Source organism: Arachis hypogaea, chromosome 10 (genome assembly GCF_003086295.3).
Source record: "Arachis hypogaea cultivar Tifrunner chromosome 10, arahy.Tifrunner.gnm2.J5K5, whole genome shotgun sequence".
NCBI classification, from domain to species: Eukaryota; Viridiplantae; Streptophyta; class Magnoliopsida; order Fabales; family Fabaceae; genus Arachis; species Arachis hypogaea.
Genome location: NC_092045.1, coordinates 109,395,099 through 109,411,097, shown reverse-complemented (window position 1 = coordinate 109,411,097; position 15,999 = coordinate 109,395,099). Strand labels below are relative to the sequence as shown.

Genomic DNA, 15,999 nt, shown 5'->3' with positions numbered 1-15,999 from the left:
CACTCGGTCCAGCATGCTGAGTACACCTACTCCGACTATGACCCTGAGCACCACAGAGACGGCATATCCGAGGACCACGCATGTCGCGTGAGTCCATTTCATTCAAGTATCGAGTCAGTTTGGGCCTACCTTTAGACGTTCGCCTCAGCGCGGGATTAGCGACCAATGTGGGTTCCTCATAAGTAGGTCATGTCTCGGGATCACCTAATGGTGTGAACTCAAACCTATATACTTTATGAACCTCTGTCATCTTGTACACATCATGCACATACAACTGCCAATCGAGACGCTGGTTAGCACAGCAAGCAATAACATGGCGACATGGTATTCGTTCAACCTAAAAGTGCCCACAGTCACATGTCCGTCGCGCAAGATCAACAACTAACACCTTTCCAGTAGTCATTTTGCGCACCTCAAACACCTCATTTCGTCTATCAAAGCAGTGCACAACTATATTCTCAGTATGTTGCATACTTGCTTCTATCCGCTGTTGTGCAAATGCGGAGTACGTATATCCAACACGCTTGCGTTCGTGAGTCTCGGCACTCTTCCGCGTAAAAAGTTCATTTAACCTATAATATGTTGCTCGGACCAGTGCCAACACAGGTAGATTACGGACACCCTTCAACACTGAGTTAATGCACTCGACAAGGTTCGTTGTCATATGGCCCCATCGATGTCCCTCGTCGAATGCCAATACCCAATGTCTGAGTCCAATGGCATCGCACCACCTGGCATATGCCTCGCCTCGCTCTTCCAACCTCTTATAGTTGATATTGTACTCCTCCACCGTTCTTGAATACCCTATGTTGACAACAAGTTTTTGCAATTGAGAGACTTTGAATGCCCTTAAGAAGTTACTGCCGATGTGTCTTATACAAAACATCCACCATGCTCTTGGAGGTTGCCAGTCACCACCGGAACGATTTACTGCTACCCATATTGACTCATGTCGGTCTGAGATCATACCCACAACGTCTTTTCTAACAACATACATTTGCAGATTCCTGAGAAAGAAGTGCCACGCATCAGCTGTCTCCCCTTCTACCAAGGCAAAGGCGATAGGCACAATGTTTTGGTTCCCATCTTGTGCAACAGCAACTAGAAGTGTACCTTTGTATTTTCCGTATAGGTGTGTGTCGTCAACCTGAACCAGGGGCTTACAATGCCTGAATGCCCTAATGCATGGATTGAAACTCCAAAATACCCGATGAAGTATTTTTACACCTTGCGCCTCCTTATTCCCGTTGTACAGTGGTCGTGTTTCTATTTGGAAAACTGAACCAGGCATCTTCTGCACCATGACCGAGAGCCACCATGGCAAGGTTTGGTAAGAATCTTTCTAACCACCGAAAACGTTGGCTATGGACTTCTACTTTGCCAACCAAGCCTTTCGGTAACTGATGGTATAGTTGAACCTTGACTGGACTTCCGCAATTATAGATTTCACCTTGATGGACAGGTCCGTCTCGACCAATGGCCTTATAGCCTCAGCAACTGTATCTGAGTCCAACTTGGAATGATCTTGTGAAATCGTTCCGATCGTGCACGTGTGCCTACCGTTGTATCTTCGTATCTCCCAACAACCTTTTTTCCGTATCAAGCTAGCTCGGATAAGCCAGTCACATCCACGCCCGTACATCTTGCATTTTGCATAGAACGTCTGTGGCTCAGACTCATACACCTCATAGTCAACTCATTTAGCTATAGTGAAACTTCTAATTGCTGCGACGACCGACTTTCTAGATCTGTATTCCATTCCAATCCGGAAGTCCCCGTCCTCAGCATCGGCAACGCCTAAGTCAAAAAAATTAAAAAATAGTAAAAAAATTTAGTTAAAATTTAAAATACATATCTTTACTAACATTTTAAGAATATTTAGCTATTTTAATTTTCAGCGGTTCGGTTAGACTGGTTTATCAAGTTTGACCGGTTTTCATCGGTTCATTTCCGATTTGACCGATTCATGTCGGTTTGTTTCCTTATTCGGTTTAATTAACGGACCGGACCGGTTTAATGTTTGGTTCACTGGTTTTTCGGTCGAACTGGCCGGTCCGGTCCGGTTATGACAACACTGTTTATTGCTCAATCGAACGTATAAACTAACAAAAACTTATTATTTAGTCACCACATACCTATGTTTGTATATTCCGGAAACTCGGGAGCATGCATGGCCTCGAGATCCAACTCACGCATAAAAGGTGGAACGTCCATCGGTTGACTGCTCGACGGACGAACCACTACATTCTCTACTGCTGCCTCAACTCCCACATCACCATCCTTATCTTTGTCGCCGGCCTCATAAGTGGCTTCGAAGTCCTCTTCGCTGTCACTATTTATTCCTTCGTACACTGCATCTCTATCATCATGTATATCTATATCATTTTGAACCGCCACTGCCTCTACAGTTTCAAACTCAACATACATCTCAATTTGTGGGTGTCGCATCTGAGTCTGCCGGTGAATTTAAAACATGTTCTGCATACTCGCATCATTAGTGATCGGCATGGAATCAAACTGTATTAGACCACTAAAAACTACAATCGGATTTCGGTACAGAATTATGCTCACTCTCATTAACGTACTGTTCTCCATGCTTTTGCAGAGGCCATTCTGCAACTTCATTAATGTCATCGTGCATGGAACCACAAATGAAAACGGATTCTAGGACACAAACCTCACTCCCTCATGAGTATTATGTATTATCTCACCATCGCTATACCCCACCAAGTTTGCGGTGCCCTCCATTGCACTAACAATAGCCTCAAAGAACACTCAAAACACACTCAAATCTTCTTCAGCATGCAAATACTATCGAGCTCTGCCTTATATAGAGAGGTGCACTTAACACGCCCCCCACGTGCTGCCTGCCTCAGCCAATCACGCTTTGACACGTATCAGAATGCCCCCCGCGTGCTCATTCAGCACGCCCCCCACGTGCTGCATACGTGGACCAATGCATGTTCGCCACGTCAGCACGCCCTCCACGTGCTGACTCAGGACGCCCCTTGCGTGCTTCCCCGTCTGAGCCATCCAGGTTTCGCCACGTCAGCATGCCCCTGCGTGCTGTCTTGTTGGCACAACCTCATCCAGCCACGTCGTTTCCACGCCCCCCACGTGGTTTAGGCAACATTTCCCTTGCGTGTTGTACTATCATCTGACACGTCCACATACCTGCAATATACACAGTATACTCATTTTCAGCCAATACACCAAAATTTTTTTCATATCTAAATTAATGAGCCCTTATTTTTTTATTTTAAAATTAAATTTTTAGAAATTTAGTTGAGTTAGGTATACATTAAATTAGTTATCTATATTTTGGTTATCTTCTCTTTAAGATATGTGTTATCTAAAGTAGTAATTAATTTTCTATTAATTTGTTAACACATTAATAAGTAAGATAATTAGTTCAAATTTTTAAGAGTTTTTTATATTTAAATTTAGAAATGAATCTTCAACAAACCTTTAACGTGATAGATACCATGTGTTACCATGAGGTTTACATATAGAAAAAAAAAAATTTTCCTACCACTTAATTACATTCCAACACACACTTAACTCATAATTATAAAGAGCGTGTTTATATATGGGGAAATTCGTTGATGTCTATGATTTTTTTTTCCTAAATTACTTTAAAATAAAAGAGTAATTCTCCACATACAAGTGATTTTCCATACAAATCATACAAGTCATTTATAAACATGCCGTTTCACATTTTTTTTGTGCCTCTTTTTCTTCTTCTTTTTTCTCGGTGCTTCTTCTTCTTCTTTCTCTTCCTTTTCCTCTTCCTCTTTCTCTTTTCTTCTTTCTCTGTGTCTCTTTTTCTTCTCTTCCTCCCTCTTTTTTTATTGAAATTTCTTCTCCTCTTTTCGTTTTCTCTTTCTCCTTCATCAAAATCAACAGAAAAAACAAAAAATATTATTCAAGGTACGTTTCTTGCCTTCTCTTTCTCCTTCTTCTTCTTGTTGCTACACGTTCTTTTTCCTCTTCCTGTTCTTCTTCTTCATTTACGTGCTTTTCTCTTTGTTTTCTTTCTTTGTTATTCTCGGTTTCCATTGTTTTTTGACATCAAACTCTAAAATCGTTTTTGAAGAAGAAGCAGCAGCAGCAGAAGATGAGGAGAAAAAAGAGAAAGAGTTTTGAATTATGCATAAGGTGTACTTCAACGAATTTTGGGTGTATTTTTGTAATTATTTGGGTGTATTTCTATAATTCTTTGGGTGTATTGATTTCAAAAAGAAATATACTGTCTCTCCCTATATTGGGTGTATTTCTTAATCCTTTGGGTATATTTCTGTAATCTTTTGGGTGTATTTCTGTAATCGTTTGGTTTATTTCTGTAACTATTTGGGTGTATTTCTGTAATCCTTTGGATGTATTTCTATAATCGTTTGGGTGTATTTTTGTAATCGTTCGGGTGTATTTCTGAAGTTCCATCATCTTCAAAATAATTTCAAAGCTTGATTTCAGAAACCATGAAAATCGAAAAAAAACAGAAGGAGATCGAAGGCAAAGAGAGAACGTTTTTCCATACAAATCATACAAGTCATTTATATTCACGTTTCTTCTTCTGTAACGCACGTGTTAGGCCCAACTTCTTCTTCTTTTTCTTCTTCTTCTGTAATGCACATGTTAGGTCCAACTTGTAAGACTTGTAAACAAAAATGACTTGCATGTGTAGCACTCCTCAAAATAAAAATAGAAAAAGGTGAGATGCATTTTATTAGTTTCAAATTTTGTCTAAAATAAAGTATGTTTATTTTTTTATAAAAATTCATGTACAGTTAATTTTATTTTATGTAAAATTAATAAATAAAAATTATTAAATAAAAATTTAATTAAATTAATTAAATTATTTAATCATTTTTAACTATTAATTTCACGTTAAATTAAATGTTAAATTTTTATTTTTTATTTTTTGAACTAAATTTGGAAACAGCGTCAGTGTCACTGTCTTGTCTCTTGTGGCTGTGGAAGCACCGAAGAACAGTCTCTACGTTCTCTTCTCACCTACCACGCTTCAACAACCCACAAAACAAACCCGCAAAGAAGAATAAGAATAGTAATTTTGTTAATGCTTCTTATTCTTCTTCTTTCTTTGCCAACTTCCCTCCCAAAATTCACTCTTTTTTTGTTCTTCAATGGAGGCCAAGCTTCTTTTGAAATCTTCAACCACCTTCGCTGCACCTTGTTCTCTCTGTGATTCCTCAAGACCCTTTTCTTCTTTTCCTCTCACAACTCCAAGGCCTTCCTTTCCCTTCAACCCCATTTCAGATTTCTCCCAAAAATGCACCCTTTCTATTCGACCAAATGCCGCTTTCACCGAGTGAGTGCATTCTGAATTTCACTTTTCAATTAAAATATACATATATGTTGAATTTCCGTTTGTTTTGTTTAATTTATTTTAGTTTGATGATTTGGTGCTTGTAGTTGCAATTTGTGTTGAATTAACTACTGAATTTCGTTCATGTCTTGTGTTCTTTCCCTTTAAGGTAGAATCAGTGGTGGATAGCATTCTCATAAGATACTATGTTTGCCAACTTAATACCTTCAGTCTTTTAAAATCAATTTCAACAATCATTTCATAAGTTTTGCATAATTCTCTTGTAATTGGATTGAGTGCTTCCATCCTTAAGAATTACAAGTGCATAATAGGTCTTTATATGAGGGAGACTATTATTGCTGCTCTTACATCTATATGTAAGGCTCTTAACTTTTATCATTTTTCCAGATCAATGCCTACAAAGAAAAGGATTGATGAAAGTGAAAACCTGACCCTTGATCATATAAGACATTCATTAATTCGTCAAGAGGATAGTATAATCTTTGGCCTCCTGGAGCGAGCGCAATATTGTTACAATGAAGATACATATGACCCTGATGCCTTCTCCATGGATGGATTTCATGGCTCATTAGTGGAATACATGGTCAGGGAAACAGAGAAACTTCATGCCAAGGTATTAACCTAAGCCTGAAGTAATGAAATAAATTTTTTTGATAAAAAAAAAAGAAGTGAAAGTTCTAATTCCTGATTTTATTGCATTGAAGGTAGGCAGATACAAGAGCCCTGATGAACATCCTTTCTTTCCAGATGGCCTACCTGAACCATTGTTACCGCCTTTGCAATATCCTAAGGTAAAGAGCTTGCCTTAACAAATAATCAAGGTAGTTCCCTTAAAATTTCGTTTTGCCACTGAATTGACTAGATCTAGACCTTCTTAAGTGAAGGAGGCACTTTAGAGAATAAAATTCTAAATAATAACCATTTATGGGAAAATTGAGGGATTGCTGGATTAGATTCATGCTTATCCATGATTTATTATTATGTTACCCCGTATTTTGTGAGTTTTCAATCCATTTGTTTTCTCATCAATGATTGTCAAGTTGCATTTTATTTTCTAGAATACCGAATTCAGTTTACAGCATTTAGATCTAAATTCATTGTATTCAGCAACATTATGGACAAATATAATAAGTCCATCCTTGCTATGCAGAAGCTGGCAGTATTTAGGAGTTTAGAGCAAGGTAGGTCAGGGAATTGGCATTAAACACCAGTAATGACAGTTTGACACTGCTCGTTTAGGCCTATGGATGGCATTGACAATTATCTTTGTAGATTTTTTCTTTTATTTTTTATTTTTTTTTTTGGTTATCTTTGTAGATTATAAAAGCTGAATTAAAAACTTGGCTTAAGAGTTATAATACCTGAGAGGCCAATTTTGAAGTAATAATCCATGAAAGTGGTAAGTCTTGGACCGGAGACCTTTGTGATTAATTTGAAATGATAGTTTTCTCTTTCTTAATATAGTAAATGAGCAATGCTTCATAGCCAGCAAATATTATCAATTTTAGCTAGCACTTGGCCAGTAATTTTGCATACAAGAAACATATAGTTTGCACCTATATTTACCAAAGTTTGCACACATAAATCAATACAGTTTGTACCCATATTTTTTAAAGTTTGCACACATGAATTAGTAAAATTTATTTGTTAAAGATAATTCAGTATTTGTGCTGGTCAAATGATGATAAAAAATACTATAAATTATTGGCCCCCAAGAATTTCTCATAGTAAATTGGAAGTTGGTGTTTTATGAAAAGGAAATATTGGATACCAAGTTAGGGAATTTAGCTGTCTTAAGTCCATTATCCAAAATGATGGAAAAATAGGTGATGTGACCCATGGGAAATGGATGATATGAATCAGTGTTTTGGATGTTGTTTGTGATAGAGAAGTGTCACTCAAGCTTTTTAGAAAATTGTGTAGAACAATAAGACTTGCAATGTTGTTGAAACTAAATGTTAGTTAATATTTCAAAAAAAAATCTCGTTATTGCATATCGGTATGAGAATGTTGTGCTGGGCGAGGGACCACATCAAACAAATATGTTTAGAAATTCATGCATTAGAGAGAAAGTTGGTTATATGAGGAGACTCAGAGCATCAGTATTCAGTAAGAATAGTAGATCAAATTGAGAATAACTCATTTTTTAAAGGTAGAGAGAGAAAGACTTGTTTATACTAGGTATGGTTTATACTAGGACATAATAAAATCACTTCATTTACTTCATTGGCTACATAGTGAGAAAATGATTTGTCATTGTTGTGTGACTAATTGGCTTCCAAATAGGGGGATGCCTTTTCTATGGTAGTATTTATTATCTTATCATTTCAACCAAAAACACTGAACAGTAACGATGAGCAGTAAGTTTGAGAGTGAAAGGATCTAGCTTAATTTCAAACAAGTTAATCCTCTCATTTAAAATTTCTTTCACTTGAGAACATGCTCATATTCATTTACCAGTTTAATTTGATGATAAGATATTTCTTGGAGTTCTTCCATTTTGGTAAATCTTTTGATTGCTTCCGTGCTAAGTTTGTGCTGTAATTTATTAATGGGTATTGTGCTTATTGCTTCATGTTCACTTAACTTGCTTGTATACATGACTAGGTATTGCATCCTATTGCTGATTCTATCAATATAAACGATCAAGTTTGGAGTGTATACTTCAGAGTTCTTATCCCGCAACTAGTAAAGGAAGGTGATGATGGTAATTGTGGATCCACTGCTGTTTGCGACACAATGTGCTTGCAGGTACACATTGTAGCTTTGAATTGATCTGTTTCTCTTTCACCTTTCTCTTTCTTTTTTGTATTTAACTTTTTACATGGTCAATGTGGAGAACAATTGGTTTGATACCGCTGAAACATTTGTATAGTCAGTAGGATTGGTTTTAGTAGGATCTCGCCTTTTAAATGAAATTGTAAAGATACCTAGAATATCTCTCTCCACAAGATGGCTCCTCAAACCATAGAATTTTTAGATTAGGCATGCATGCATGCCTACCTAAGTACTTCTGCTAGGTTTCATATCAGACTTTCTAAATTTTCATATATACAATCGTGAGATTGTTTAGCGAAAATCATTCCCCCCACAATAGTTAGGTGACATACAATCTGTTGCAAACTGGTACTTCTGTCATTCCTTATTTTAGAGAGTTCAGAAATTTCTCTCCCTCTAAATGGGATTGTTCACAATTCTGATTCTTATTGCTCAGAACTGTCTTTTTCTTGTGTCTCTAGGCGCTTTCAAAGAGAATTCATTATGGCAAATTTGTAGCCGAGGCTAAATTTCAAGCTGCCCCAGATGAATATAAAGCTGCCATTATTGCACAGGTAATACTTGTCAAAGGGCTGGACTTTGATACGATTCGTGTTATCTTTCTTCTTTCTTATCAGTGGTATACATGTTTTCAACTGCCAACACTGTGACCTCTAGGTCTGCCAACATTTCAAATAGTGCAGAGTTCCTTTAGTTTTCTTGCGTATTGTGAACCAATTTTTATACTAACTGGATTTTTCACAGAATGAAATTTGATGTTGTTGTGGTGACTTTGCAGGACAAGGACAAGTTGATGGAATTGCTAACGTATCCCGAAGTCGAAGAGGCAATTAAAAGGAGAGTGGAGATGAAGGCCAAGACTTATGGTCAGGAAGTTGTTGTAAATATGAAGGAACATAAAACTGAGCCAGTTTACAAGATTAATCCAAGATTAATTGCTGATCTATATAGTGATTGGATCATGCCATTGACAAAGGAAGTTCAAGTTGCATATTTATTGAGGAAGCTAGATTGAAACATATATAACACCCATCTTTTTATGGATCTTATTATCCAATTAATGGTATGCTTAATTTGGATTGGTTTCTTTTCAATATGACAATATAGTTCTAGCATTTTTAAATTAAAGTGTGAGGGGTGTTGTCTTATTCATGGACAACGATTTTCATTATTGTGATATGAGCAAAAGGAGTGAGTAGTGAAGTTCTTAGTATCTCATTCTTCAACAATTTCATGCATGAAAGAAGGCTTTTAGGACCATGTAATTATGACTATGGTCATTTAGGGTTTTGAATTTTAATCAGGCAGCATTTCTGCTTTCATTTTATAAGTAGGCCTAAATGGAAGACCTATGTCCTTTACATCAAAAGAAATATTGGCACGCTTTTAGAGCATATATAAATGGGTAAGGGATTATTTTAGTTCTAATGTTTGGGTCAAATTTTAAGTTGGTTTTTAACGTTTTAAATGTCGTATTTCTGTTTTAACAGAATAAGTGATGTGGGCATTAATAAGGTTACTAGTTAAGTCATATATTCTTTTATATGTTAGAAAAACATAACCAAAATTTTTTTGTAATACTTTTTTCTCCTCAAATTTTTTTTTTTGTTCAAAACTCTAAATCGTAACAATCAATTATAAAAACTTCTATATTAGTGAACGTTAGTGGATCGATTTTACTTACATAATCAAATGCTATATGTAAATTGTGTGTTAAATTTAATGGTGAGACAATATTGAATCCATTTAAAATTGTTTTGGAATTGAAATAGAACGTATCTAAACGTTGGAGACCAAAATAATACTTTACTCTATATATAAATAAGAATAGTGCCTTAGTGGTGTGGGCCAGATTTAATTATATCCGGATCTATTCTAAACATTTTATCTAATCTATTTTAAAGATTTTAATTTAAAATAAACCGAGTTAAACTAGGTGGACTCAATATATAATTAGTATATATAATTGTGTAAGTTGTATATAACAAATTAACAAGAGCATATAAGAATGCATTAAATTAAATGTATTATAAGAGCACGCACGTAGAGTGCATTCTTTCTTCTTTCGAGATAGATGCAAGCAATTTTAGCATGAAGCATAGTATCTTATAGCAAAGTGACTACTGACTAGGACTAGCACTGTCATGAACTTTTCATGCTTGCTTTTTGGTACATCTCAATTAATACATTGATTCTACAGTTAAGGATGCAAGAGAAATACTTGTAGTTGTGTGTATGTTGTTGGATTATTTTAATGCATATCTTAAAAAAAAAAGACATTTTTTGAAATATGTATATAATGCGTTTGCATGTTAAATCATTTATATAGGTCATTTTTTAGAAAAATACATCGATTTAAAAAAAATTATGAACTTCAAAGAATTTTGAAGATGTTTAGATTAATTAACTTTGAAAGATATTAAATGCTTAGACTCAGATTAGATTGGCTTTTGGATAGAAAATATAAAAAATATTTTTATATTTTATAATCCTTCACCAATCATGACCTAAAAACATAATTCTTCTACTCTAAAGGTTCACCATTCAATCAAAATGGTCAACAAAGAGATGGATTGTTCAGTTAGGCATAAATTTTTTTTCTAGATAAATTGGACGAGTTCTAATTTTAAGTATTATATCATAAATTTATTTATATTATACACTCACACACTCGACCCTTAAAGATTTTTATCTATTATTTGATCTTCCTTAAATTTTAAATTCAGGTACAACATATTAAAAAATACATAATTTATAGCTCCATAGGCAGTTAGACACCTTAAACCCCAAGTGAAAGTTATTAATTTATAGGACCTAGAAAGATTAGCTCTAGCTCAATTGCACCATGCACACTAATAATTAATATTCATTACCATAAACAAGAAAAGAAAACATGCCATGAAAGGAAGACACAAAAGACATTGCCATAACATTGACACACCATATTTATATTTGTATAAATTTGCACTCTTCTTATAGGTCTTTCAATAACATTATGATAGAGTAAGGGAGCTTGAGACACATAGGGAAAGTTTCAATTTCTTTTTTTCAAAGTAGTAGTTGGATTATATTGTGACTTTAGGAAAGAGTGGACCACGCTCATTGGTAGGAAGTAGGAACAAACAATAAAAGGGTGATTTAGTGAATACATGTTTCTCATCTTTTCTCACAGCTCACAACACCCAAATTGTCGCTTTTGATTTTTTATACGGAGAAGAGAAGGTAGTAATACAACAATATGGAGAAGAGAGATATTTTACATATATATGGTATTAGCACAAAACGGACCCTCCGTTTTCAGTTTGAAAAAAAATAAAAAAAGTTAAAATTACAATACGGACGGTCTGATTTGTAATTTTAAAAATAAAAAAAAATTTAATGTTGAAATCGGACCATCCGATTTTCATTTTAACAAATTAAAAAAAATAAAAAATACAAATCGGACCCTCCGATTTCGTGTTTATTTTATTCTTCAAGCAAATCGGACCCTTCGATTTGTAGTTTATTTTTTTATCAAACAAATCGGACCGTCCGATTTAAATAAAACACCATATAAAAAAAAACACCTAATTTTTCCATAACAATGTATTACACCTATATTTAGCCAATATAAAAAAAAATTAGCCCCAAATTGTATCTATTTTGTAAAAGGAAATGCACATGGATGCGGTCAAAGTATGACCATTCAAAAGGGATCTTTTCTATTTGGGTTCTTTTTATTTAAATAATTTTTTTTTGCCAATTTAAATTGAGATATAAAAATTTATCAATTTGTACATTTAATTTTATTTTCATATTCAAAGACTATAAAAATCATATTTATATTAATTTTTGTGATTATGCCAACAAAAATAAAAAGGATTTAATAATTCAATTTTTTCTCCCCCACATTTTCTCATTCACTAGGAATAAAAATGAAAAAAAAAGAAAAAAATCTATTCTTTTTAGTTTTTTCTACCTTAAATCTCTCTCCTCTCATTTTTTTTTTGTTATTTTTACTGACATTGATTGAAAAATATAAAAAAATTATCTATTTTCGTATGTGTGAAAATAAAAAACTAAATCCTTCCTATTTTTGTTAGTACAGTCACAAAAAAATCATACAAATATAACTTTTGCCGTCTTTGATTGCAAAAATAAAACTAAATGCATAAATTGATAAATTTTTACGCAAGCTACATAAATAAATTAAATTAGTTTTGAATTTATATAATTGCAATTTTTTAAAACGGATTATATATTTGTGTTTTTTATTGGTTTACGTAAATTAAAAAAACACAAATATACAATCGGTTTTCAAAACTTGTTATTGCGTAAATTCAAAACCAATTTAATTTATTTATGTAACTTATCTTTTTATTTATTCTGGTTTAAATTGGTAAATAAAGAATTTTTTATTTAAATAAAAAAATTCATTTTTATTTATACATCAAAATCGACCACTAAAATTAGTTATTATATATTTATATATATATAGTTTAATAAGTCACCAAAAAATATGTAATTTAATTTATTTTTAATATGTATTTTATATTTTAATATATGTTCTATGCTAATAACTGATTTTGATATATATCTAGTATGATTGTGTTTGTTTTTAATAATCACTCATTTATCTTTTTTTGTTGTTATCAAAATTGGAGGAATAATTTGATGAGTTTAATTAAAGAACTAATTTTTTGGTCAATATAAAAAAATTATTTTTATTCTAAATTTTAAGTTTTTCAAAAAATAAAATAAATAAATAATTTTACAATAAAAAGTTAACTAATGTTTCATTAATTAAAAGTTGGTTTATATACTTGTTTAATTTAATCATAGAAAAATTTAAGAGACTATTTTATAAGTAAAATTTGATAAACCATTTTAAATATTTACTAAAAAAAAGTCATTTAAATCTACAAAGATTAAGTTTTATGTCTGCATGAATACAAAGATTAAATTGAGCATTGATCCAAAATTAAGTTTTATGCCCAAAACTTTTCAAGAATATATAATGGTGGTGATAGAACAAGTGAAGAGCAAATGTGGTCCTTAAAATGGCTCCCTTAGCTTCCCAAACAGAACAAGTATCAAATATATGATATTAATAAATAGTGATCTATCTGTCAAATATAATATGCCTACCTGTTTATCATTAAAAACCATATCTTCATTAATTCTACAGCCGGCTTTCAAATGAATACCAACACTAAATTTCTTTTTTCTTCCTTTGCTTTAAGATACTCTATTTTAAGTATAGTGAAAGACGTATCGTTTATTTAGGCGTCATTAAATCGATAAAAAAAATTAATGATTTTTTTTATTTTTTTAGTATGTTTAACAAATTTTTAATAATTAAAATAAAAATATTTAAAATTTTTTTTTGATAAACTATAATTTATATTTTTTAAAGATTTTTTGTTTTAAAAAAATTATTTTATATAATAAATAAAAAAATTACTTTTATCTTATTTTATCTAAATATAATTGATAAATAAAAAAAATTTATATAAAATATCTAAACATAAGATCACTTTTATTTTTATAAATTTTTTTAAAAATATTATTACAAAAAGATTTTTTTAAAAAAAAAATAGCATCTAAACAAATTTTAAATGAGTGTATTTTTTTTAATTAATTTTTTTTCTTAATTTTTTGGTATGCACGTGATATCTTTTATATATAAAAAGATGTTATATAAATACAATAATTCAAAAAATCAAATGCAAATGTAATAAATCTATTTATATGTAATCCGCGATATCTAAATGCAATTTTCAATTACACGTAATTTGCTACATCCTATTGACGGTGATTTCTTCATAATGTAGCTATTTAGAAAATATCTATATATATGTTTGGCAAATGAGTTGAAAAAAAGAGAAGTGATACATTGATATGGTAGAATTTATGAGTGTATTTCTTCTGCCCAGCAATTTCCATCTTCCAAACCAAACAATTTAAAAATGTAGATTTGTTCATGGTTTTTGACAAATTTTTTAATGGATAGTGGTTGTACAATCTAACTAATAACTTTGATAAAGCGCAAAATCCAGGCTAAACAGTTAGGATTACACTTAATTAAGTTGAGTATAAAATATTAAAATGTTCTAGGATACCCACTTTTCTTCTCTCCTTTTTAGGTCCCATGATGTTAATCGCTATAAAAGTATACTTATAAAAAAAATAATGCTTTTATTTATTTATTTAGTTATTTATTTTATAACGAGAGTCGTTTGTTTGTATAGTTGAAACTTGAAAGAAGTATTTTTAAGTAAAAGTAAAAGTAAAAGAAAAAAGTTATTTTACGTTTAAATATGAGTATCTACGATTTCTTTTTTACAGGAGTATGTTTTATTAGAAAAAAACGTTAAGTTTATTGGATATAAAAAATATATTAGAACTCCTTTTAATAAAATTACTAATATGATCATTATGAATAAAATTTTTTATATTATATATTTTTTGTAAATATTTATTATATTATATAATATTATTTATTTACCTAAAATAATAATTAAATAAATCATTAATAAAAATATAATTATATTATATTTTATATTTTAATTGAAAAATAGTAATATAAATTTATACAGGCATACCTGTGTGTACACACACTAACACATTTTAATAAAAAATATTGAAATTGTATTTTTTAGATTTAACACATTTTAATAAAAAAAATATTGAAATCACATTTTACATATATAGCACTATATTTTAAAGGTATACATTTTATCAAAGGGAGACACTTCTCTTTTTCAGAGAAAATGGGTTAAATTAGTAAACTAGTCTTTTTAAAATTAATGATATATTTTTCTCTTCCATTTCTAGAAAAATTACTTATCTTCTATTTCTCATTTTTTAAAAAACAAAGCACAAAAGAATAATAAAAAAATAAAATAAAAACTTATTTAAATCAATTAATTAGAGTTGGATTCAAATAAAATATGTAATTGGTTATTTCATGTGTTAAATAATGTATAATTAACTTATCATGTGATAATATACGATAAATGATAATTTATCTTTTAACTTTTAAAGGATACCAAAATAACTACTATATAATAATGACTACGTTGGATCATTTAATTGTACGAAAAAAAAAGAACATTTAATTAAAATTCCAACTTTCTTTTGAAACAAGTAACTAAGACATCGCCCATATTTTCTCAACATGCTAGGATGAAAATAATGAGCAATTGAGACATTCTAGATCTAGTTAGCAACAACTGCACTTAACTTCTTCCACTAATATTTCATCATTTTAGATATACTTAATAGTGATTGCTAACTTATTTAAAAAGAAGAGTAAAGTATATTTTTTGTTTTTAAAATTTGTTAAAAAATTTTAAAATATTTTTAAGTTTTATTTTGTTTAATTTTGTCTATTAAATATATTTTTGACAACTAATTTTTTAAAAAAATTAAGATGAATTTAGTAATAATTTTACAAAAATAACTTTTAATACAAGTAAATCAGATATAATTGTCATATATTATTATTAGATTGGTTCTAAATTTTTTAAAAATTTAGGTATAAGAGATTTTAAAACAAAATAAACTTAAAAATATTTTTAAAATTTTTGACAAATTTATAAAATAAAAAATATATTTTACTATTATGAAAAAATAATAACATTGAAGTATTGAACACTTTATTTATATATATATAATTAGTTTAAGTACAATTAGACATTATATGTTTTGTTGCAAGTTTGATATTTATGTTTAAAAAATAACATGTTAAATAAATATGAGCCTAATAATGAGAAGTAGAGTGTCTAGTACTCTAGAAGATTTAAACCATGACCATTAGAAATAGTATAATGATGAAAATTTTGAATAAAAAATCTACATTCTTTTTAAAAAATATATATAAGGTAATTTGT

General features: G+C 31.0%; 2 protein-coding genes across 2 annotated transcripts; one reads left to right on the top strand and one right to left on the bottom strand.

The window, feature by feature from the left end:
• Positions 1–337: 337 nt before the first annotated feature.
• LOC112717939 (uncharacterized) lies at positions 338–1,303 on the bottom strand. Its single transcript, XM_025769859.1, has one exon. It carries the CDS (start codon positions 1,301–1,303, stop codon positions 338–340), a length of 966 nt encoding a protein of 321 aa, XP_025625644.1.
• Positions 1,304–4,898: 3,595 nt separating this feature from the next.
• LOC112716454 (chorismate mutase 1, chloroplastic) lies at positions 4,899–9,338 on the top strand. The gene is made up of 6 exons (XM_025768364.3): positions 4,899–5,329; positions 5,735–5,960; positions 6,052–6,138; positions 7,955–8,098; positions 8,587–8,679; positions 8,904–9,338. Exons 1-6 carry the CDS (start codon positions 5,145–5,147, stop codon positions 9,138–9,140), a joined length of 972 nt encoding a protein of 323 aa, XP_025624149.1. The 5' UTR covers positions 4,899–5,144; the 3' UTR covers positions 9,141–9,338.
• The last annotated feature ends 6,661 nt before the right edge of the window (positions 9,339–15,999 follow it).

What these genes read in the sequence shown, in the direction of transcription:
- LOC112717939 (XM_025769859.1), bottom strand. Translation starts at nt 1,303, where the DNA reads ATGGTGCAGAAGATGCCTGGTTCAGTTTTCCAAATAGAAACACGACCA.
- LOC112716454 (XM_025768364.3), top strand. Translation starts at nt 5,145, where the DNA reads ATGGAGGCCAAGCTTCTTTTGAAATCTTCAACCACCTTCGCTGCACCT. An exon ending in CAGAGAAACTTCATGCCAAG is followed by an intron (nt 5,961 to 6,051) that starts GTATTAACCTAA and finishes ATTGCATTGAAG; the next exon opens with GTAGGCAGATACAAGAGCCC. An exon ending in AAGCTGCCATTATTGCACAG is followed by an intron (nt 8,680 to 8,903) that starts GTAATACTTGTC and finishes GTGACTTTGCAG; the next exon opens with GACAAGGACAAGTTGATGGA.